Source organism: Anabrus simplex, chromosome 3 (assembly GCF_040414725.1).
Source record: "Anabrus simplex isolate iqAnaSimp1 chromosome 3, ASM4041472v1, whole genome shotgun sequence".
Lineage (NCBI taxonomy): Eukaryota > Metazoa > Arthropoda > Insecta > Orthoptera > Tettigoniidae > Anabrus > Anabrus simplex.
The window spans coordinates 463,050,919-463,075,200 of record NC_090267.1 but is presented as its reverse complement, the minus strand read 5'-3'; the positions used below and the strand labels follow the sequence as shown (position 1 = coordinate 463,075,200).

General features: G+C 43.1%; 1 protein-coding gene across 1 annotated transcript; it reads right to left on the bottom strand.

Moving 5' to 3' along the window:
- Window positions 1-22,049: 22,049 nt before the first annotated feature.
- On the bottom strand, window positions 22,050-23,337 carry LOC137499043 (uncharacterized). Its single transcript, XM_068227090.1, has 3 exons — window positions 23,284-23,337; window positions 22,993-23,182; window positions 22,050-22,901 (listed from the first exon to the last, which is right to left on the bottom strand). Exons 1-3 carry the CDS (start codon window positions 23,304-23,306, stop codon window positions 22,698-22,700), a joined length of 417 nt encoding a protein of 138 aa, XP_068083191.1. The 5' UTR covers window positions 23,307-23,337; the 3' UTR covers window positions 22,050-22,697.
- Window positions 23,338-24,282: the final 945 nt, after the last annotated feature.

The window sequence follows — 24,282 nt, the reverse complement described above, 5'->3', positions numbered from 1 at the left end:
TCCTAGTTTCAGCCGGCTAAAATATAATTAAAATATGATGGTTTCTCTACAAAGTGGGGGGGGGACAACTGCCCCCCTCGCCCCCCTTAGTCGCCGCTACTGATTGCATTGTATAACACGCAGGCGACAGCAGGTAGAGAGCTTTGGTTCCAAAATGGCCACTGCCGCAAAGAATTCTGGGAGCGTGACCAGACCTCTTGATAAGGTTTTATATGAATTGCACGCCTTGCAGCCCGGCTGGTCTGTTCGTGTCTACTCTAGGAGCTGTGTTGCTGGGACGTCCCAGTTCTTGGAATCTTAAGTGAAGCTTCCACGGTGTGTAGAATTATTAATTCTTTTGTCCGGGTTGAACCGTGTTGTAGTTTTCTGTACATTCTCCCAGGCAGCAATCACGCTACGAGAGTGGTTCCTGACCTTGGCCTTATACACTGACGGACATAAGTGTTTACACAGCAGTGGATACATTTGACATATGCACATATTGGTAATGGTAATTGTTTTTTAAAATAGATATTTAACAGAAATATATATCGTTTATAACTCGATATTTAGTTACAGTATACACAAACTTAAAATAACTGCTTTGCTAAAAATAAAAATAGTCTTCTAGTAATTTTATGGGTGGATATAAATGTTCACACAACAATTTAAACTATACGTTTGTCACCATTTGCGCATGGTTTAGTAACGCGTGTGCATTCCCTTGTTGGGAATAACACTTGTTAATCTGTTGGCCATTGAATCTACTAATTTTCTTGTGATTTCTTCACCAATAGTATACCATTCTTGTAGAAGCAATTCTTTCAGCTGGTTTTTGCTGGATATGTGGTGTTTTCTGACTCGTCGTTCGAGTTCATCCCATACATGTTCAATGGGGTTAAGGTCGGGGGACTGGGGAGGGGTTTTTAGAGGTTGAGGTGTATTGTAAACAATCCATTAACGCATATTATTAGCAGTATGCTCCGTGTCTTTGTCCTGCTGAAAGCAGTAATCAGCCTGTAGACCCAGTCTTTGGGCACTATGTCCCATAATGTTTTTCAAAATATGCAAATAAACATATGGTCCATTGTTCCATCTATAAACACTAGGTTTCCAACATCTGAAGCCGCCTTGCACACCCACACCATAACACCTCCACCACCGTGTTAAAATGTAGCCTGGAGATTGGCTGTTTCAAACTCTGTATTCATTTTCCTCAACATCGACATTCTTCCATCATGGCGAAAAAAGTTAAATTTGCTTTCATCTGAAAATATAATTCTTTTCCAGAAGTCGTCATCCTTCATTATGTACTCTTGAGCAAATACCAATCTCTTCTTTTTGTTCACTGGGCTGATAAATAGCTTTCTCGTGGGACTTCGGGCATGATATCCAGCTCTAAGAAGAGTTCTACGAAAGGTCTTAGGACGTACAGTACCTGTTTACCAAGGTACTCGTGAAGTTCTGCACCAATTTCGGAAGATGCTATTTTTGGAGTCTTTTGCACTATCCTAATTACAGTATTTTCTTCTCTCAGAGTAAGCTTACGGGAACGTCCACTTCTCTCTTTATTTATCAATGTTTTTGAAGTTTTATACTTATTAATGATACTGCACACTATGTATCTGCTTCGTTTAATGATTTGTGCAATTTTGGTTTATGATTTACCTTCTTCAAGCAGAGTTACTATTATTTTTCTTTCTCCAATTGTAGTTTCCTTCCTAATTTTTCCCCATTCCACAGTGGATCACTAGTATCCACTTCTAATGTAAACAAGGCTCGTAACTGTGTTCACTCCTCAATGTTCAAGTCAGAACTACTGCGTACTACTCTGTTTTATGGATAGCTTTCATCGGTGTGTGTAGACTTCTGTCCAGGCCTTAATTTTTCTCATCTCTTCATGTATGATCAGGATTTTACTGTACGTAATTTAGCGTTTGTATGCATAATATATCGTTTCAATTCATGATGGACGGAACAACGTACGCAGTTTGCTAAAGTGCAGCTCGAAGATAAAACGTTGTTCTAGGTGCCGACTCGCAGCATGACGACTTCGTTCAAGCAGCCTTACGGTCAGAGAATGAGGCTGATGTGCCAGGCGGTCTTGCATTTATAATAACGTTGGCGTAGCCACGCCGCTTGATCGCGTGTAGAATATGCGCGCCCGCGACTCGAAGTTTTCCCGCACAAAGCACGTCATGTACTCTACTTATACTGATTAATGGGTTAATGAGCCTCGGTGTGAACAGTTATGTCCGTCTGTGTATATCCTGCCCTTTCTGGCTGACGTAAGACCTTGGATTGAGTAGGGGTATTTCAGTCGCCTTGACAAGGAATACTGCAATGTATTCGAAACGTCGGCAAACTGTAAAGGAATGTGCAGAAAACAACAGCACGGTTCAACCCGGAAGAAGAAGTAAATAATTCTTAGAGTCGTTCACCCTTCCTCCCCAAGCGCGCCTGTAAATCACACGCTCTCTTCTCTTGGACCATCACCCCCTTTTGGACGACGTAGTTTTGCTGAATGTGAAAGGACATTATTATTATTATTACGACGGCTCTGGTTTCACAGCTCTGGTTCACATCTCATCTCTACAAATGGACTCTAATCTTCCCACAGCAACGTCTCTTCTTTTTTTTTTCGGTCGGGTGACGCCACAACTATACCTACTGCACCCTTCCGACGGCAATCAAGCATATAGGCTGGCACCAAGTCGGAAGTCGGCCTCCCCAACATGTACACCCTTATTGTCCGTGATGTTAATCCTGCTCTCTCCAATGACGACATCTACACGGAACTCCGCTCAACAGGCATCTATACCGCCTCCAGACTCTACGCCGGACCAGACCCATCGCCTGATGTACTCCTGTATGTTCCTTCTTCCGACGACTACTTCAACCTCCTAGATAATGGAGCATGCATTCACCGCCGCCTCCATCGAGTCGAAGCTACTCCTCCGAACATCATGGCTCAACTACTCCTCGAAGCACCTGATACGCCTGTCACAGCCGATTCGTCTGTAGCACCCGCGCCACCTCCATCTACAACACTGTTCCATCCTTCGTCGTCTAGCTGTACCACAACCAAAACCACTACCACTTCTGTTCACACCTCCTCCAACATTCCTATAACCACTTCAGTTATGTCCCATCCTTTCCCCCTTATGACGTCTCCTCTCCTCATCTCTCCCACCCTGACCAACTTCGTCCCGAGTGCACCTCACTTCAGCCACCTGTCGAGGGAAATGCCACCGAAACGCCTGCAGATACCGTCGTCACCGCAGCCGTCCGACAGCCCTACAACCTACAGTTGCGTCGTTTGCGGTGTGGACCCTAGCATATCATCTGAAGACATCGTCCATGAACTCCGTCAAGCAGGATTACCAGTGTGCCGAGCGTTCCGGATCTTCAACGCAGATGGACCCACATATTTAATGAGACTCCACCTTCCTACACTCAACGACGCTCAGCGACTTATCCACCATGGTATACAGCTCTACGGCCGCCACCACCAGGTTGAAAAGTCTCGTTCTCCTCCTCAACCTTTAACACGTGCCGCCACACCTCGTCGCCGTCCCCGACCTACCCCTCCTTCTCAACCACCTAGTCCACATATCCGACCTTATCCACACCCACCACCTTACTTTTCGCCACCATCGCCAACCTCTCACCTCCTCAGCCTCCTACTCACTTCTCTGGTTAATTTCTCCTCCTATCACATCCTTGCACTTCACCTTTTCCCTTACAACCTTGGTTAAATCTTCCTTTATTTGCATCTCTGTTATACAAGTCTTTGTATTTGTAAATCTGTCAATAAAGCGCTGGATACCCTACACGTCCTTATTCTCATCTCCTTTACCTTTTCAAACCGCTATTACCCATCTCCTTCTTCTAATACCTCTCCTCAACCCCGTCAACTCTCCTGGCCAGAGAGAGGGCGACGCCCTCTAGGTGGCCCGCCCCATCCCTTCAGGGTGGGGAATGAAAACTTCGATAGATAGATAGATAGATAGATAGATAGATAGATAGATAGATAGATAGATAGATAGATAGATAGATGTGAAAGGAACATCGCCTCTCCATCACCCGAGAAACGATCTACACCGCTTTTATTACGGCTAGGGGACACCACATCTCTACCTTCGTGCCCTAGCCGTCCCAATAAAACAAAATCAGGCCAGGCACCAAACAGGAAGCCGGCCTCCCCTACAATGCCCAACATCATACTACCAGGTGTAGATTTCTCCTTCACTGATGCAGCTCTACTCGCATACCTGAAGAACGAAGGAGTTCCAGTGGTAAACCTAAGAAGAATCCAGACAGACTTCATTCCCACCGACAGAATTCTAAGCCAGCTAGCTACAGAACGGGCAGTCCATGCGGCCATAAGATATGGAATCTACATCAACGGCAAACCACACTTCGCAGAGCCATGTCCACCCCACGTGGCAAATGATCTCGGACCGGACCCGGGAACCCAGCCACCCCACCAGTCACCACGAACAGAAACAAGGATACCTCCACCACCATATAATCCACCACCATACACCCCACCACCCCAGCCGTCAACCCATCCTTTCACCACCCCAGTAACCACCATCACCACTACCCTTGCTACTACCCCCGCTCGAACCGCTCCCTATACCCCTATAACTACTACCACCATGGCCCATTCCACTCCCATCATGATGTCACCCACTACATCAATCCTCCCCAGTCCAACCCGGCCACCGACAGAAAAAGAAGCCCTCAACAGCACTATGGAAACCGAACGACCGATACCACCGCCACCAGCTCCCGAGTCTGAGTCCGAGCCTCACAGAACAACTCCGCCGCCATCAACACAAGATACCACCACCAGCTGCGTCATCCGAGGCATCAACCCAGCCATTCCACCAGAGCTCATACTATAGAAAATCCGAAGAACAGGACTCCAACCCAAGAAAGCAACTAGGATCCAGAACGCAGCCGGGCCGACCTATATGGTACGGCTCCAACTCCAGCTTCCCGAAAAGACTCAGCGCCTCATCGAACACGGGATCCAGCTCTTCGGGAAGCAACACCGAGTAGAACCATCCCGCTCCCCTCTCAAAACTCAAAATCGCCCAAATCCACCTCACAACCAGACCCGTCCCGAATCCACACCACAATTCAAATCTCCTCTAACTTCTACTCACATCCTTAGCTAACATCACATCATTCTACCACCAAATTCTCCCCCTCCTACTCACTAGCACCAGATAAGTAACTCTATGTAACATGTATGTAACCAATGTATGACCCATATGTATTGTGAACCTTATGTAACAAATTGTATGTAAAATCTCAATAAAAAGCACAAGAGCAGATGCTGTACCCTTAGCCAAGAGGCCAAACCCCTTCACCTCTCCAAAACAAAGCTTCTTCCTTTTTAACTTCAAATCCCCACACCCCGCCAAATCTCCTGGCCAGAGAGAAGGCGTAACCTTCTAGGTGGCCCGCCCCTCCCCTTCGGGGAGGGAAATGAAAACATCCCCCTTGGTCCTTGGTGAAAGGAAAGGCGGAACTCCGTAGTGTCACAAATCACTCATCCCGAACTTTTTTTCTCGGCCGGGTGGCTCACATCTCTACTCGCAGCCTAGCCGAGCTCAATAAAGCACAAATAGGCAAACGCCTAGTCGGCAGTTGCCTCCCCACTACCACTAAAACATGCCTTATGTACTCCTCCCTTAGGCAGATCTCTCTATTCCAGAGACAGAAATACACCAAGCACTTAAAACGCAATATGCCCATGTTATGAACTCTTAGATGGCCGAACGAAGAAACCCTCAGAGCACCTACTACTGCAAGTCATGACCGACCAAGATGTGCGCCGCCTAATGCTGGATGAAGTCAACTTAAGGAACTACAATTACGTGGTAATAACACCGCCGCAGACCATCCTCGACCAACTTCAAGCCAAGCCCGAATTTATTCCCATCCTCCATGAGCCTCCAATAAAAACAATACCACTCCCACTCTCCCTCCCTACCACAACTACCACCACAACCATCACAACCACTGTCAGCACCCATGCCACAACTATAACCACCACCAGCACAACCTGCCATTCCCTCCCGGTCATGACAACAACCCTCCCCCTCCCTCCCATCTACCAACCCCCCAGCCCTCAGCAGACAACGTCTGAAATAAATCTACAAGACTATACCGCTGACCACGTAACGCCGACCGAGCAAGAGTACTCCGCTGACCACGCAACGCCGACCGAGCAGCCACCATCTTCCACGTCCACTTACAGCTGTGTTCTGCGTGGCATCACCCCGGACATCCCTACAAGAGACATCATCCATGAACTCCGCACCGCAGGCATCCCAGTGAAGAGGGCCATAAGGATACGTAACAACCATGGCCCTACTTATATGGTCCGCCTCCAACTACCATCTGAACGAGACGTACAACAACTTATCGCCACAGGAGCACAAATTTACGGCGAACACCACCGAGTGGAACCCTCCTATTCACCACCCCCATCCACCCGCCAACCATCAGCCACTATGCATCCTCGCCCCCGGCCACCCCCCACGCCAATCCCACCATATCGACAAGCTCTCCCACCTCTCCCTCACTCCAGCCCCTACCATCCGCCCACACCCACATTGGATCTCCTCCACCTCCTCATCCTTTCCCTTCACAACTGTACAGCCACCCTACCACTCCTAACCTCACACCTACTCCCAACCATTGTCATCCCACCATACCCACAGTCTAGTCTAATTCAAAATCACGTATATTAATAATTGTAACCCTAATGTAAGCACAAATAATTGTAACCCAAATGTAAAAATGAAACACCTTTGTATTTAAACCAATAAAAAGCACAAGAGCAGACACTGCACCCTTAGCCAAGAGGCCAAACCCCTTCACATCTCCAAAATCAAAGCTTCTTCCTTTTTAACTTCAAACCCCCACCAAATCCCCAAACCCCGCCAAATCTCCTGGCCAGAGAGAAGGCATAACATTCGGGGAGGGGAATGAAAACATCCCCCTTGGTCCTTGGTGAAAGGAAAAGAAAGGCCTTTAGACCTGGCTTGACGATTTGTATTCAAATGTCACTGCTCCAGGTTGGCACCTTGCTATTAGATAACACTGCGGCGGAGAATTATTTCAACTTACCTTCTTTCGACAAAGGTTTTAATAAGTAGTTCTTCTTCTTTATCTGTTTACCCTCCAGGGTCGGTTTTTCCCTCGGACTCAGTGAGGGATCCCACCTCTGGAGCTTCAGACTCTGGGTCGGATGATACGACTAGGGAGGATGACAGTGGCTCGCCCAGGCGGCCTCACCTGCTATGCTGAACAGAGTAGTGTTGGCTACTGAATGCATGATTCGAAGCAGTGTATCGATTCATTTAAGTGTCCGAGTGAATCGATTCACAGGAAAGGCGAGCTCACGGCACACGATTCAGCTTACTCCCAGTGGACAGTGCTGAGTGGCGCACTCACTGGACGTTGACGGGGAGCCGAGCTTCCGCTGCAGCGAGACAGTGTATCATGGCACATCGAAAGAATCGTGAACGAGCGCGGCTCAGTGAGACACATGATACACACGGCTCGTTATCGGCTCACTGGACACGCGGAGAGCCGAGCTTCCGCTGCAGCGAGGCATACAGTGAATCATGGCACATCGAAAGAATCGTGAACGAGCGCGGCTCAGTGAGACATGATACACACGGCTCCTTATCGGCCCACTGGACACGCGGAGAGCCGAGCTTCCGCTGCAGCGAGACATACAGTGAGCCATGCTAGACTGAAAGAATCGTATGCTGTAATGGACTCGCGAGCTCAGCTCATTTGAAAATAATACCCATTTGCATTCACTGTCCTTTTCTTACAGGGAGGTTTAAATAATAGATGGATTTATTTGCAGTGTTAAAAAGTTAGTCACAACATAATTCTGAAGTAGCTAGTAAGTAGGCAGGCTATTAGGTTATACTATTTATTAGTTTAATGAATCTTAGTATTATAACTTAGTTGACATTTGACAGTTAAACTCGACTCTAGCCTGCCCTATGACTATGAGTCATGCTCATGAGTCATGACCACTCAAAAGTACCTGTTTTATATTGGGAAGAACGGCTCAGTATTCTGTCAGTTCATATGTCACATCGTTGCACAAGACTTCAATCATATGTGGACAGACGCAATAACAGTATGTTGAATCAGAAAACCAGCGGGCTACTGTATATCTCGGGTAGCCTATACAAAATATGACGATTTAAAAAAATCCTCAGCTGATAGAAAAATACTTTAAAAAAAAAGACTGAGCGAGTTGTCGTGCGGTTAATATCGCGTGGCTATGCACTTGCATTCGGGGGATGGTGGGTTCGAATCCCACCGTCGGCAGCCGTTAAGATGGTTTTTCCGTAGTTTCCCCGTTTTCACACCAGGAAATGCTGGGACTGTACCTTAATTCAGGCCATGGCTGCTACCTTCCTAACCTTTCCCACCCTGCGTCGCCTGAAACCTTCGATGTATTAGAGTAACTAGCATTTTTTCTAAGAAAGGAGTTCATAGTATGAAGACCAGATGGCAGCTGCGAGCACTGAATGCTGTTGCTGCTGTCTTACCAGCACATACTACACAGATGCAGGTGGTGGTGGTGGTGGTGATTATTGTTTTAAGAGGAAGTACAACTAGGCAACCATCCTCCTACACAGATGCAGTAGGAGCGGTGACCAATGAGCCGTGAATCGGATCACTGTATCGATTCAGTAACGTGAACGGAATCAAATGAATCGATTCAGTAAAATGAATCGAATGTCCCATCACTAGAACAGAGGCCTTGCGGAAGGATGGAAAGATTGGAAGGGATAGACAAGGAAGAGGGAAGGAAGCGGCCGTGGCCTTAAGTGTACCACCCCGGCATTTGCATGGAGGAGAAGTGGGAAACCAGGATGGCTGAGGGGGAATCGAACCCACCTCTACTAAGTTGACCTCCCGAGGCTGAGTGGAACCCGTTCCAGCTCTCGTACCACTTTTCAAATTTTGTGGCAGAGCCAGGAATCGAACCCGGGCCTCCGGGGGTAGAAGCTAATCACACTAACCACTACACCACAGAGGCGGACAGGTAGTTTTTCACTCTTTGTAATACAGCTGGTAGTATGAGCCAAGCCGTAAAATTAATTACATGAACACCTGAATGAATATTCTCCAAGTAATCATGAAGAAGGGGCTGCCTGGCCGAGGCGGTAGAGGCGTGCTCGGTTTGCCCGGAAGCGCGCGGGTTCGAATCCCCGCCAGGAAGTCGTAAATTTTAAGGAACGAGATTTCCACTTCCGGAGGTGCGCATGGCCCTGAGGTTCACTCAGTCTACACCAAAAATGAGTACCAGGTTAATTTCTGGGGGCAAAGACGGCCGGGCGTATAGCTAACCACTCTACCCCCATCAAGTGCCGAGGGTACGGATAGTGGAAGTCTTTACCTTCCAATCCTCCAAGGAAGGCCTGAACAGAAATGACTTTACTTTACTTTGCTTTTAATCACAAAGATGTTTCTCCGTAACGGCAGTGAATTCTTCGAAGGTAGGTAATCATGAAAATGGAAACAAGAAATTTAGTCTTATCAGGTGATGCTCCCCCTACATTACGGCTCCCAAAGCTGCATGCAGGTCTCGGAACTTCTGTAAATATCAGTGTGTCGAAACTAGATCAACATTTTAAGGTTGAAAACATTTCTTAACAGACAACGTAGGGGTTTCCCATACTGCAAAAAACGTAAAATTAAGCAATTTCCTCAATTGTGCCGAAAGTTGAGGGGCCCAGAAAGGTTTCAAATTGTGAGTCTTGGATATCTATATCAAACTATAAAAACAAATTTCGAAAACCACTTCTGGCCGAAACGCAGTTCCGTAAAAACAGCCTTAAGTCGCTTGTTTCTTTACTCGACTCTTTTCTTTTTAAAAAAAAATTCAAATCCTAGCCAAATTTACATAATTATTTCTGTAATATGTGCCTTTTTCTCAATACCCACAGCCGTTGTTTCAGTTTTGAAAAAAGTCCACACCGAATGTAGTTACAAGGACTTAACTGAAACTCTGCATTGACTCACATTAGCGCTCACAGTGGTAGAAAAAGGCGAACTGCTAATACAGTAACAGACCGTAACGATGATTAAAAAAGGATTGTAATTTTCAGGAATAAATAAAGAATATATTCTCATACTTGTATTATATTTTCTTCTTCTTCTTAATCTGTTTACCCGCCAGGGTCGGTTTTTCCCTCGGACTCATCGAGGGATCCTATCTCTACCGCCTCAAGGGCAGTGTCCTGGAGCTTCAGACTTTGGGTCGGGGATACAACTGGGGAGAATGACCAGTACCTCGCCCAGGCGGCCTCACCTGCTATGCTGAACAGGGGCCTTGTGGAGGGATGGGAATATTGGATGGGACAGGCAAGGAAGAGGGAAGGAAGCGGCCGTGGCTTTAAGTTAGGTACCATCCCGGCATTTGCCTGGAGAAGAAGTGGGAAACCACGGAAAACCACTTCCAGGATGGCTGAGGGGGGAATCGAACCCACCTCTACTCAGTTGACCTCCCGAGGCTGAGTGGACCCCGTTCCAGCCCTCGTACCACTTTTCAAATGTCGTGGCAGAGCCGGGAATCGAACCCGGCCCTCCGGGGGTGGCAGCTAATCACGCTAACCACTACAGCACAGAGGCGGACTGTATTATATTTTATTTACCCAAAATTCGTAGCTCATATCCCAAGGATGTTTTCAACATGTGCATTTTTGTACAAGTCAGTTATTTATATCGTCGAAGTCACTCGAAATCGCGGTCTTGGTGTATTCTTTTTTTTTTTCTTTTCTGAACTTCTAAGCTGATAGGATATGGAGTAAGGCGTTTCTGCGGGATTGGAGGACGGATGCACATGAGCTCAGTTGGTAGTACCGGTATGCAGTACTAATTTGGATTTGTCTATTACACTTAGTGCAATGGACTGGACGTCACAGAACAGAACCACCAACGTAGTTTAGCAAGAACTGCCACTGAGAAGAGTTTCTCTCTTAATATCAGACAACCTTGTGTGTGCTGGAGAATGATGTCAGATGGACTGTCCTTTATCATGTCGCCGACAGGTCTGGTGACGCAGCTCGCACTTTCAAATATCTATGAAGTACTTCAAACGAAATAGCTGATGAGCTGAAGAGGTGGCTTTTATTTGAATGAGTTGCCTGCTTCTTAAAACTGTAACACTTCAAGGTCGCACTTCAGACTGATGATTGTTTAATGAATGACAAAGCTTAGTTCGTTCGGGTTCAGGGTCATCAGATCGAATCCCAGCTCAGCCAGTTGGTATTTAAGAGCGCTATCGTGGTGACTGCTCAGCCGAGGTGTGCTCAGAACGTGGGGTCGATTTCTCGTCAGGAAATGGAATAGTTTAGAAGCGAGACTTCCATTTCTAGGCTCTGTAGCTCACTGGTAGAGCGTCGACTGCGGATCTCAATATGACGGGTTCAAACCCGACAGGGGAAGCTAGATTTTTGGAAGGTAGGAAAATGTCCATTCGGCACTCCATGTCGTCACGATGTCGGCATATAAAAGATCTCTGGAGAGAAATTTGATATTTACCCGAGAAAATTAATTACATCATCATCATCATCTGTTTACCCTCCAGGTTCGGTTTTTCCCTCGGACTTAGCGAGGGATCCCACCTCTACCGCCTCAAGGGCAGCGTCCTGGAGCTTCAGACTCTTGGTCGGGGGATACAACTGGGGAGTATGACCAGTACCTCGCCCAGGCGGCCTCACCTGCTATGCTGAACAGGGGCCTTGTGGAGGGATGGGAAGATTGGAAGGGATAGGCAAGGAAGAGGGAAGGAAGCGGCCGTGGCCTTAAGTTAGGTACCATCCCGGCATGCGCCTGGAGGAGAAGGGGGAAACCACGGAAAACCACTTCCAGGATGGCTGAGGTGGGAATCGAACCCACCTCTACTCAGTTGACCTCCCGAGGCTGAGTGGACCCCGTTCCAGCCCTCGTACCACTTTTCAAATTTCGTGGCAGAGCCGGGAATCGAACCCGGACCTCCGGGGGTGGCAGCTAATCACGCTAACCACTACACCACAGAGGCGGACGAAAATTAATTACAATTCAGCAATAAATCACCCAACAGATTTCTGGTTTGTGTGTCATCAGTTAAAATAAAATAGAACGTTGAAATTGACATGTAGGCAGCCTGCAGAGGACAGTTGATAGAATGGTTGAAGTATAAATGTGTGCCTGAGGATTAGTTTGATAGTTTTAAGAGTGTGAAAGGACCTGCGGAATAATGCTTCGTTATAGATATAAGAAAAATCATATTACATTATTTTTTATTATTATTATTATTATTATTATTATTATTATTATTATTATTATTATTATTATTATTATTATTTTCTTTTTTAATCTGCTTACCGTCCAGGGTTGGTTTTTCCCTCGGACTCAGCGAGGGATCCCACCTCTACCGCCTGAAGGAGGTCCGAGTTCGATTCTCGGCTCTGCCACGAAATTTGAAGAGTGGGGGAAAGTCGGGAGGTATCGGACAGTTTAACTTTTCTGCCATAATTTGTTTATGGAATAGGAAAAAATTAATGTAATGCATTTTATAAGCATCTATATTCTTGTATCAACGTACTCACTAGAATATATTTAATCACAATTAAAAATACGGACAGTATTAAAAAATTAAGGAGGTCATTACACTTTCGTAGGTTTAAAAAATGGAGGGTGGTATCGGACGGTCAATCTTTTTTAACAAAAATTTATTTTTTTCACATTCAAAATAAAACAAATTAACGTTTAGCCATTCTGCAAATATCACACTCATTAACGTTGAAGATTCTTGATGGACTAAACAAATATTTAGTCACAAGATCATTTAATTTATCAAAAATACGTTCACTTGCTCACTTGCTCCTTGTTGAAGCCTACTGCTCGCTGCAAGCTGATAGACTCAGCCGTCCTCAAACGGAGGTCTTAATGCCTCTTCATAAAATCATAAAAAGGGTCATTCCTGCCATCATTTTAGTTTTATTAAACCTATGTTTAGCTCTCAATTCCTCAGCAAATTGAAACACAAGTTTTAAAAATTCTGTTTTGTTGAGTGGCATGAGCTGACTGTCGGGGCCTTATTTATATATTTATTTATTTATCGTGTCAGAAGTACAAAGTAATAGAGACAAAAATTAAACAAGGAAATTTTAAACATTGGTTGACCAAAAATTGGCCACGACAAGCGCATTTGGAGTTGCCTTCATTAGATCTTTAATGGTACAAGTGGCTGGAGAAGATGGACACAGTAGAAGATGCTCGTTAGTCTGCTTAGTACCACACTTGCAGTAAACTGTCTCCACAGGAAGGCCCCATTTCTGTAGGTTGGTCGGGGCCTTGATATGCATGTACAGGTCATTCTCTTCTTCATCTGAGAATGTTCTCTGAAAAGTCTCATTCGCTGTACACGCTTTTATTGGCATCTCTTTACCAGCTTCAAGACCTTTAATTCTATCATCTAACGTGCTTTTGTGGAACAGAGGAACATTGACTGGCCTCTCTAATACTCATTCTATTGTCCCTGATACTATTCACGGCTAATATTATATTGCTTTCTTCCCATTATCCTCGTATCTTCCCCATGCTCACCTAAAGCAAAGGATAGTACTATCAGTAACCCGGACGGAACTGCAACCTATGTGTCCGATACCGCACGCCAGTTTCGTGTCCGATACCGCCCGAATGACTCCCTTAAGAAACAACTGGAACTGAACGAGAACGTTCGAAAAGAAACTGATTCTAAACCCACGATATTACAGAGTAAGGAATACTGCTTCTGCTAATGTACTTAAAGTTCAATGCAACTTATCCTTGTTGCTGCTACTTCTTGGTAAAAATAAATCCGTGCCGGCCGAAAATCACACAAAGGACAAAAATACACCACCACTCATAAACGACCCTGCCTTTCGACTGAGTAGGATGTACCCACCCTTCAAACATGCAGGCGGACCTGTGAGTAGCTAAACAGGTTCTGCCACATGCTGCTAACAAAGACATCTGTGAATTGTCCGATACCAGCCGCCGTCCGATACCTCCCGACCTTCCCCTACGAACGCTGGAACGGGTGTTCGATTTTCACCTCAGTCATCTCAAAGTGGTTTTCTCATTTCTTCTCCAGGCAAGTGTCGGGATGGTACCTAACTTGCCACGGCCGCTTCCTTCCCTCTTCCTTGCCTGTCCCATCCAATCTTCCCATCCCTCCACTAGGCCCCTGCTCAGCTTAGCAGGTGAGGCCGCCTGGGCGAGTTACTGGTCATTCTCCACAGTCATCCCCCGACCCAAAGTCTGAATCTCCAGGACACTGCCCTTGAGGCGGTAGAGGTGGATCCCTCGCTGAGTCCGAGGGAAAAACCGACCCTGGAGGGTAAACAGATTACGAACGAAAGAACAAAACCAAGGATGAGACTGACTCAGACCAATGAAAGTAACGAATTTGCTCTAGCCCACACCAGAAGACATAGTGCACTGTAAACACGACACCTCGCCAGAAAAGGTATTATTATTATTATTATTATTATTATTATTATTATTATTATTATTATTATTATTATTATTATTATTATTATTATTTACAAGTTGCTTTACGTTGCAATCGACAAAGATAGGTCTTACGGCGACGATGGGAAAGGAAAGGCCTCGGAATGGGAAGGAAGCGGCCGTGGCCTTATTTAAGGTACACCCTAACATTTGCCTGGTGTGGGGTTCGAACCCACTGTCTCCCGAATGCAAACCCTCAGCTGCGCGCCCCAAACCGCACGATCAATTCACTCGGTGAAGAACCAATCTAGATTTAGTGGTAAAACCACCGTTTGGCAACATGACTTCACTCCGTTCACTTTGAATGAGACTGTTGGGAAACTACGTAATCGAACAGTTTAACGCTCCATCTTGTGTAACATGGTTTATTGTTGTCTACTAGAGATGGCTGAAAAAGAGCGTAGCAGTTACTTTGTCACAGTTACATGCCTATCACTGTTACAAATGTAACGAAGGCAAAATAACAGTTTACCGGGTAACGACAACATAATAACGTACTAGTGAAAACAGTAACTGTGAATTGGGAACTGTAACTGGTAGCAGCTTAGACACAGAATGTGACCTTCAGAGTTCAGATAGTACGCATGTCTTGCAAGTGAGAGCACTTTTGTAAGAGATTGCTCTAAGTCAAATACAGTAGAGACAATACGCAACACTTCCATATTTAGCCTTGTTAAAATGGGAGACCATTCGCAAGTGGCGCCCCTAGTGGCGTGACCTGGAAATTCGCGCTAAATTCAAATATCAATGGAAATGTATATACGGAAATGGGTAAATAAATTACTTCTAGAAAGAAAGTGTTACTAAAATATTAACTTCAAAGTTGCTAAAGCAATTCTGGATAAATGAATGAAGAATTATTTAACAGGTTATTATTTAAAGACTGAAATTATAGTAATAGCCACGTAACGAAATACCCCAGAAAGTAAATATCGCCGCCCGATGCTCTTCTTTTCTCTATTTTGTAATGGCTGATCACTGCTGCCAACCTGCCTGGTTACATATTAAAATCACCAGACATAACCAAACAAACTAACCTCAATGTAAACACCGATAATAAATGTTTCCCTACCCTAGTAAATGATAAAAGTTAAGATGAAATAAATCAAGATATTCATAATTAAGTCGGTTTCCACGCTCAATGAGAAATTTAGGAAATAAACACCCTTTCTCACTCAAATTAATGTTACATATATCTGTCTTTATTTTGATATGCAGTAGGCGTACTATAACCATATTCTTGAAAATAGGGGCGTGTTAAACGATGCAATTTGTTTAATAAGTCTTTGCAGTGTGATTTTCGAAAGTCCAATGACTTCCCTTTCTTTTGCGCGAACATTTCCTTCTCTCTTCAATACCGGTAACCCGTAGCCTAAGGAGAGAGATTGGGCATATTTTCAGCCTGCAGGCTGGTTATATCTTCACGGTTATCAGGAAACATATAGGAATACTAATGTGCCAAGCTACGTGAACGGAAATTAGGTCAGCTTCAAGCTCACTGCACAATTGAATATTAGTTCTACTATCTACTTCTATCGTTTTCACATACACCGAGGTGCCAGTATTTCGTCCCGCAAGAGTTCTTTATGTACCAGTAGATCTAGACATGAGGCTGGAGTATTTGAGCACTTTCAAATACCGCCGAACTCGAATCCGCCAACATGAGCTAGTCATACATTCTCTCCTTCACTCGCTTAAAATAATGTTAAACATTTCCTGCCTTTATTCTGATTCTGATGTATGCATTACTATAACTGCATTCTTAAAGAAAGGGGGGAGGGAATATAGATTGAATAATTCATTGCGGTTTCTGCAAGTTCAAGGACTTACCACATAAGACATATGTCCTTCCTTTTAATAATAATGCTAACAGCTTTACATCCCACTAAGAACTTTTACGGTTTTCGGCATTTGGCATTTTAAACATATTTTCAGCTTACAAGTTGGTGTATCTCAAGCTTACAACATTACCAGATTTTTACATATATATTGGCTTAAATCACATGAAGACAGGTTGTGATGCAAGAATTGGATAGGAAAGAGGGCTAGGATTTAAGATGTAAATAAGCGTACAGACACAGCACTAGCCTGAAATGAAAATGACGGGCAAAAAAAAACTTCAGACCTGCCAACTGTGGGATTCGAATACATCACCATCTCCTGAAACCAAGCTAACAGCAATGTGATCAAACTGCACAGCCAGTTCACTCAGTTTCCTATGACGCGTAATAGGCCTACCACATGGGCGACCCACTTACCTGTATATGGATCTTCAATTCTTCAATTATACATGTATGCAAAAACATTATGCACCTTAGTAAGAGGTACTTCCCTAGTTGGTTCTCTGATTGGTGCACGTATAACAAATATGTTTGGGAAGAAATACTTTTATTTTATATTTATTTATATCATAAAGAAGTCATGTTGTCATAGCAAAACGAATACGCAACGAAGAAATGAATCCGAAGAGATAAGCATTATTTACTGCATTAAATATTAGTTTATTTACATGTTAAGCGATATGTAGTAGTAATAACAATAACAACAACAAACGTGTGCAATAAGGAAAAAGGAAATAAATACAAGTAAATATAAATATAATTTACAACATTTAGAGCCATTCCATGGTCACTGAATTACAAAGCAGGGGTATGAATAAACAAACATAATAAACATGAATACTAATATTTAAAAAGCAAAAAGCAAAGTCATCTCCGTACAAACCATGAAAGCCATTGGAAAGGGGGAAGGTGAAGGCTTCCACTATCCATGACGTTGGCACTTGGTGGGGTGGGGTGGAGTGGTTAGCTCAACGCATGACCGCCTTTGCCCCCAATAGTTAACTGGTACTCATTTATCATACGCAAAACATTCCTTCCAAATTACGTTAAACCTCTGTCACTCATTATTATTATTATTATTATTAATAAATTGCAAATGGGAAATACCCCGGTGGCAACGGTCACTTACAGTAATGTGATAATAAAGTTAACGTAATTACCCAACTACAACAAAGAAACAAACAAACAAACAAACAACAAGAGTACAAGAAGCAGATATATGGAAGGAAAATATAACAAGAATTACTGCTAGTTTAATATTCTAAATCGAGCAACATCATATACAAATTCACACACAACTTAAGTATTTACAGTGCTTAACAATTTGGCTTACAATATTATAGGTTGACCTTACTACTAGCTTAACATTATAAGTGATAATAAAGTGAAGTTAAACCGTAATTACCCTACAACAACAACAACAACAACATTACAACAAGCAAGAAATACTACTAATTAAACTTTCTAAATCCAGTGTCATTATATACATATTCACACACAACTTAAGTATTTCCAGTACTTAACACTACAAATTACAATACTATAGATTGAACTTACTACTAGCTTAACACTACAAGTGATAATAAAGTTAAATCATACTACCCAACAACTACAACAACTCAAGTACAAAAAGGAATTCCATGGAAAAAAATATTACAAGAAATACTACTAGTCATTCTAAATCCAGCATCATGTACAGTTTCATACACAATTTAATTATTTCCAATACATCCGTATGCTGGTTTCTGGCCCTAATTTTATGCTTATGATAATTTCTCGATAAGTATGAGGGAGGTTAGATAGATAGATAGATAAAGAATGGGTGAACCCTGCCTTCGCAGGGCTCCACACGTAGGTCTGTGAAGACCCTTTGTGTCCCTTAAACGGGTTTGCCTAGTCCAGACCTAGTGCTCCTATAAAGGATACCAGTGCCCGGATGTTGGCATTCCTGATGTCTTCCAGGCTCACGAAATGTGAGCCAAGGTATCGATGTCTAGTGCTTGCAAGAGCCTCACACTGACATAACACATGCGCGGAGGTCTCCTCCTCCCTACCGCATCTTCTACACATCGGATCCTGACTGATTTTCATGATGTGTAGGTGTCTCTGTAAGGTATTGTGGCCTGTCAACAGTCCAACTACCATTCGCATTCTGGTCCTATTCAAATTTATCAGGACCTTTTTATAACTTTGGCTAGGCCCTTTGATAAGTTCACGTGCCTGCCTTGCTATAGTTAACCTCTTCCAAATGTCTTAAGTGAGACTGGTTTGTCCACTGGGATATTACCAGTTTCACGCTTCGGAGTGACACTCCCAGGAAGGGCTCTGGTCCTATAAAAGGACCTTTTGAGCCTTGTTTCGCTAGTTTGTCAGCTTCTTCATTTCCACTGATACCTGTGTGCCCAGGGACCCGTAATAGGGTAACTGAGCTAAATTCACACAGCTGATCTAACATCCTTTGGCATTCCCATACCATTTTTGATGTTGTTTTAACTGCACATAGTGCTTTTAACGCTTCCTGGCTATCGCTGCAAATAGTGATACAATGAGGGAGGTTATAACCTATTCCTAATACAACTCCAAGCAGCCCTTCCCGTATAGCTCTTATAAAGACCACACAGGCGAGCTCTAGTTCTTCTAGATTCAAGACTTTCCCAATTAATGGTATTCCTTCTATTCCCAGTTACGAAACGCATCGCTCTTCTTTGAACTTTCTCTACGGAATTTATTAAACCAACATGCAGATCCATATTCGAGAATGGGTCTTACAACGTATTTATAAGGTTTATTTAAACCTACTAGGGTGGTGAGCACATAAATAAGAATTCAATGAAAGTATTTTCCTTCTGGACCTTCATGCCAGACAGATTTTTTTTTTAAACAAATTTTTTTTCACTATAATATGATTTATCTATAGAGCAAAACCGCTATGCAGTGTGCGTATCATAGCAATCGAGATGGAATTGGTAATGTACTATGTATCTGTAGAGCCTATATACGACTTTTTACAATTACTTCTAAAGTGAATTTCAGCTGTGTGACAACGCTGAAAAGACTATGGACTTAGAGATTGGCATTCCTGAAGAGGGTTTTCTACACTTTCCCATTTTCACACATTGATTCAAGAGTCTGTATTGACTTGTGACAAAACCACTGTATTCTTCCGAAAACCACTGATAGGGACAGGTTTGGTTGTGATCCACCGAAAACAAATTATAATGACCGGTTAGGTAGTGATCCATCGAAAACCACTGATTGTCGCAGGGTTAGGTTAGGTTTGACAGGATTTGTAATTGAGCGACTGTTGTCATTGAAAAAACTGTCGTGACGACTGAAGGCAATAAACATAAAACTGAATCCATTGGTCTACAAAGTTTTCATTCAGTAGATACGCTAGGAACTGGCGAACCAAAACCGTACATACAAAGTTTACAGGAATCAACAAAACAGGATATTAATTCGTGGTACTCATTGTTCTTTAAAGAGAAGAAATATCCTGTCAACAATAGCTGCAGTGAACATGCTTTTTCACTATTATTGTCTGGCCCCATGGCTAAATGGTTAGCGTGCTGGCCTTTGGTCACAGGGTGTGGGTTTGATTCTCGACAGGGTGGGGAATTTGAACCACCGTTGGTTAATTTCTCTGGCACGGGGGCTGGGTGTATGTCGTCTTCATCAACATTTCACTATTATTGTGTAAAATAGAAACTTACTAGTTTTGACAAGTACAGTATGTTCAACAGCGACTCCTGAATGATGACGCGCAGGATGTCCAACCTCACTAATCTATGTTCCAGACTATTTCTACTTAAAAAATTGTATTTGTCCTTTAATGTGATTTTGCAATTTTTGCTGAATATTTATGTGGCTGAAATGAAGGTGGATAAGCTATATGGTCTCCTTTATATAGGAAGAATGTATCGTGGAAATTAACTCAATTTCGGTTTCATGTACATTACAGTTTCTCTAAGATATATTGATAGTAATTCAGTCATGTACGACGACGATGTATTTCATGGTAAAGACAGCTGCCTCTGTGGATCAGTGGTAGAGTGACGGCCTCCGAATCCCAATATAGCGGGTTCAAACCCGGCAGAGGTAGTCGGATTTTTGAAGGGCAGAAAGAAGTCCATTCGACACTTCATGTCGTACGATGTCGGCATGTAAAAGATCTCTGGTGACGCATTTGGTGTTTACCCGACAAAATTCATTAAATCTCAGCCACAGACGCCCAAGAGAGTTTCGGTTTACTCGGTCTGCCATCTAGTGGGCCTAGAGTATAACGGAACGTCAAAATTGACGAGCAGACAGCCAGATGGCGTCAACTTGAAATGTCTGCACATGGTAGCTGAGTCCATACGATTATTATTATTATTATTGTTATTATGGTAAAGACAAATTACTTTGCAATGCTATCTATCTTAATGGTAATGTACTATGTACCTCTACTAGTGTAGGCTACTGAGTGCTTGATTCGAAGCAGTGTATCGATTCATTCAGTGTCCGAGTGAATCGATTCACAGGAACGGCAAGCTCATGGCACACAAATCATGCACAATCACGGCTCAGTGAGCCACACGACACACACGGCTCCTTATAGGCACACTGGACACTGGCGGGGAGTCGAGCTTTCGCTGCAGTGAGCCACAGTGAATCATGGCACACTGAAAGAATCGTACGCAGTCATGGATCAGTGAGACACAACACACACATGGTTCATTATCGGTACACTGGACATTGGCGGGGAGCCGAACTTCCTCTGAAGCAATACATACAGAGTCATGGTACACTGAAAAAATCGTATGCTATAATGGACTCTCGAGCTCAGCTCATTTGAAAATAATACCTATTCGCATCCACTGTCCTCTTCTTACAGGGAGTTTTAAACAATGCATGGATTTATTTGCAGTGTTAAAAAGATAGAACACAATTCCAAAGTACCTAGGTTGTAAGTAGGTAGTCAATTAGGTTATTCTAATTACTGTATTAGTTTAATCAATCAGTATCTTTATAAGTAGTTGACGTTCGACAATTACTTAAACTCAGCTCTCTAGCCTCCACACCTGGCTGAGTGGCTCAAACGGTCGAGGCGCTGGCCTTCTGAACCCAACTTGGCAGGGCCGAGCTCAGTGCGGTGGTATTTGAAGGTGCTCAGCCTCATGTCAGTAGATTTACTGACACATAAAAGAGCTCCTGCAGGACTAAATTCCAGCACCTCGACGTCTCAAAAAAAACCTAAAAGTTGATAGTGGGACATAAAGCCAATAACATTATTATTTAGCCTACCCTATGACTATGAGTCATGCTCATGACCACTCGAAATTGTCTGTTTTATATTTGGAAGAACCACTCGGTATTCTCTTAGTTTGTATGTCGCATCATTGCACAATACTTCAATAATCGAATCACGAGGTTACCGATGTACGTGGACAGTGAGTATGTAAGTAGACTGATGCAATAGATTAAATAAATGATGTTTAATCAGAAAACCAGTGGGCTACTGTACATCTCCTGTAGCCTATACAAAATATGACGATTTTAAAAAAGCCTCTGCTGATAGAAAAAGACATTTTCAAAGATGACCGAGTTAGCTGGCCGTGCGTTTAGGGTCGCGTAGCTATGAGCTTGCATTCGGGGAATGGTGGGTTCAAATCCTACCGTCGGCAGCCGTTAAAATGGTTTTCGGTGGTTTCCCATTTTCACACCAGACACATGCTTGTGCTGTACCTTAATTAAGACCACGGCCGCTTCCTTCCCACTTCTAGCCCTTTCCTATCTCTTCTATCCTCTTTGTCGCCATAAGACCTATCTGTGTTGGTGCGACATAAAGCAAATTGATTTATATTTAATATGTGGGCTACTTATTGTGTACACAGGTATTTTTATATGTAATTCTCTCTCTATATATACAGTATACGTGAGTTGTGACTTTCAGAGAACTGTGGAAAACCATTAGATAGTGTATAAAATTTAAGTTATGTCAGTATTTTAACAGGCGTACAATGTTTACATCGTGTATTGGTGACAGAGTGCTGTCTCCCTCTCTCTCTCCCCCCCTTGCCCGCTCCTCATCACATTGCGCCACAGCAGTTCTAGATAATTCCACTCCGATTGGACACTGATCCCCACCTGCACATCTATACCGCCCTGTAACTTGTAGATACACAATTCCCACAATTTTGAAATGTAACTTCGTTATATCAGAAAGGACGGGGCAATCAGAAATGTATTATTTCCCAGCAAAGTTATAACATTCTTAATCTCATGGAATGGCTCTTACAATGGTACAGCTAACTCCTCGGCTTCTCTTCTTTCTTCTTCTTCTTCTTCATCTTCTTCATCTTCCTCCTCCGATTCACTGCTTCCATGATGAATGACTAGTTCCTCCACTTCAGGAAGACCTCTCACCTCATTATTGTAGAACTCGACAATCTTCTTCTCAGTGTGTTTTACTTCATTTCTCCACATCTCTGCTGTCGCCTATAGGATATATTGAAGTATCACAACCTGACAAGTATATTATAAACTCCACTTGCATATATCCAATAAATAACATTTCCACTTGGCCTACCTGATCAAGAGATTCTTTCCACACAGCTGTAGCTCTGTCCAATCCGTGACCAGGTCTTGAAGCCACTGTTTTGTTATAATACTGTTTTGCCACAGACCATACAAATTCGATGGCATTGAAAAATGAGTGGTATGGAGGAAGTCGTAAGACAGTATGGCCTTCACTGTGCAGCATCTCGTCAACAATGTACCTGGTTTTAAAGAAACAGAGAAATATTGTTATGCATACATGAAAGTCAAATACACGAGTGTAAACAACATTATCTAAACTTATGTTTACGTGCTTCTGTACCTCTTTAAGTGACTTCGATTCATATTACACAACCTTTGCAGCTCATCTTTTGTGGCATTTTCTGGTGGAGAAACTCCATTCTGCCTTAACCATGACTGTAAATTAAAGGAAAAATAAAAATTAATTTCTGTAACATCATTAAACATCATTCAGTAGAAGGAAATATTCAATTAAGTATAATTACCACTAATTGATCCTTCCTCCATTTCGTTGTTGGTTGATGCTCAACAAGCTTACAGTGATATGGTGCATTATCCATTACAATAACACAGGGTCCTATATTTCTTAATCCTACGATTAATTGCGTCTTCACCCACATCTGAAATTTCTCGCTGTTCATAGCACCATGGTAATCCTGATTTCTCTTCAAGTTTGTAGCAAATATCAAATCAGCACCTGTAAGAATTTTAAGTTTTAGTATGAAGTTATTTGTTCTAAAAAAAGTATAGGCCTATTAATAAAAAATGTGATTTCTGTTGAATGATACAAAAAGCTGTCTGATTTTAAGTAAAACCAACTACTGTGTAGCAAAGTCACCTGATGATGAAGTCAATTAATTACTACTTACACTACTTTATCGTAACATCTCTCATGAATGTATCTCCATTAGTAGGCCTATATCTGGATTAGAAGTCCACGATCACTTGCATAAAAGATATAAGTATAAACACCCATTTCAATACCTTAGAACAAATGTAATTGCTGCGAACACTGAACCTATATCAGGCAGTAAGAAATAAGAAGCTTGGAAGGTGTTCAACAGTCAGGTATCAAGCACTGATTCAGGTGGAGATTGTCGAATGCAGAATAAACATAATAAATAGGCCTACAATACAAGTAATTTACTGATACAAATATCCAGTAATATTATATGAAAATACACTGAGTAAGTTTTGATTGAAATACCTCTCTAAGGTTAATCATTGGCCTAAAGTGAATACCTGCAAGTCTTTTTAATAACAGTGGAGAAGTCAAAATCAAAAACCACGTACAGAGCTC

Excerpts from the sequence above, each read along its gene's own strand:
- LOC137499043 (XM_068227090.1), bottom strand. The coding sequence starts at position 23,306 with ATGAATCGAAGTCACTTAAAGAG. Across the intron at positions 23,183-23,283 it reads AATCGAAGTCACTTAAAGAG|GTACATTGTTGACGAGATGC; the intron begins GTACAGAAGCAC and ends CTTTAAAACCAG. Across the intron at positions 22,902-22,992 it reads GGAAAGAATCTCTTGATCAG|GCGACAGCAGAGATGTGGAG; the intron begins GTAGGCCAAGTG and ends TATATCCTATAG.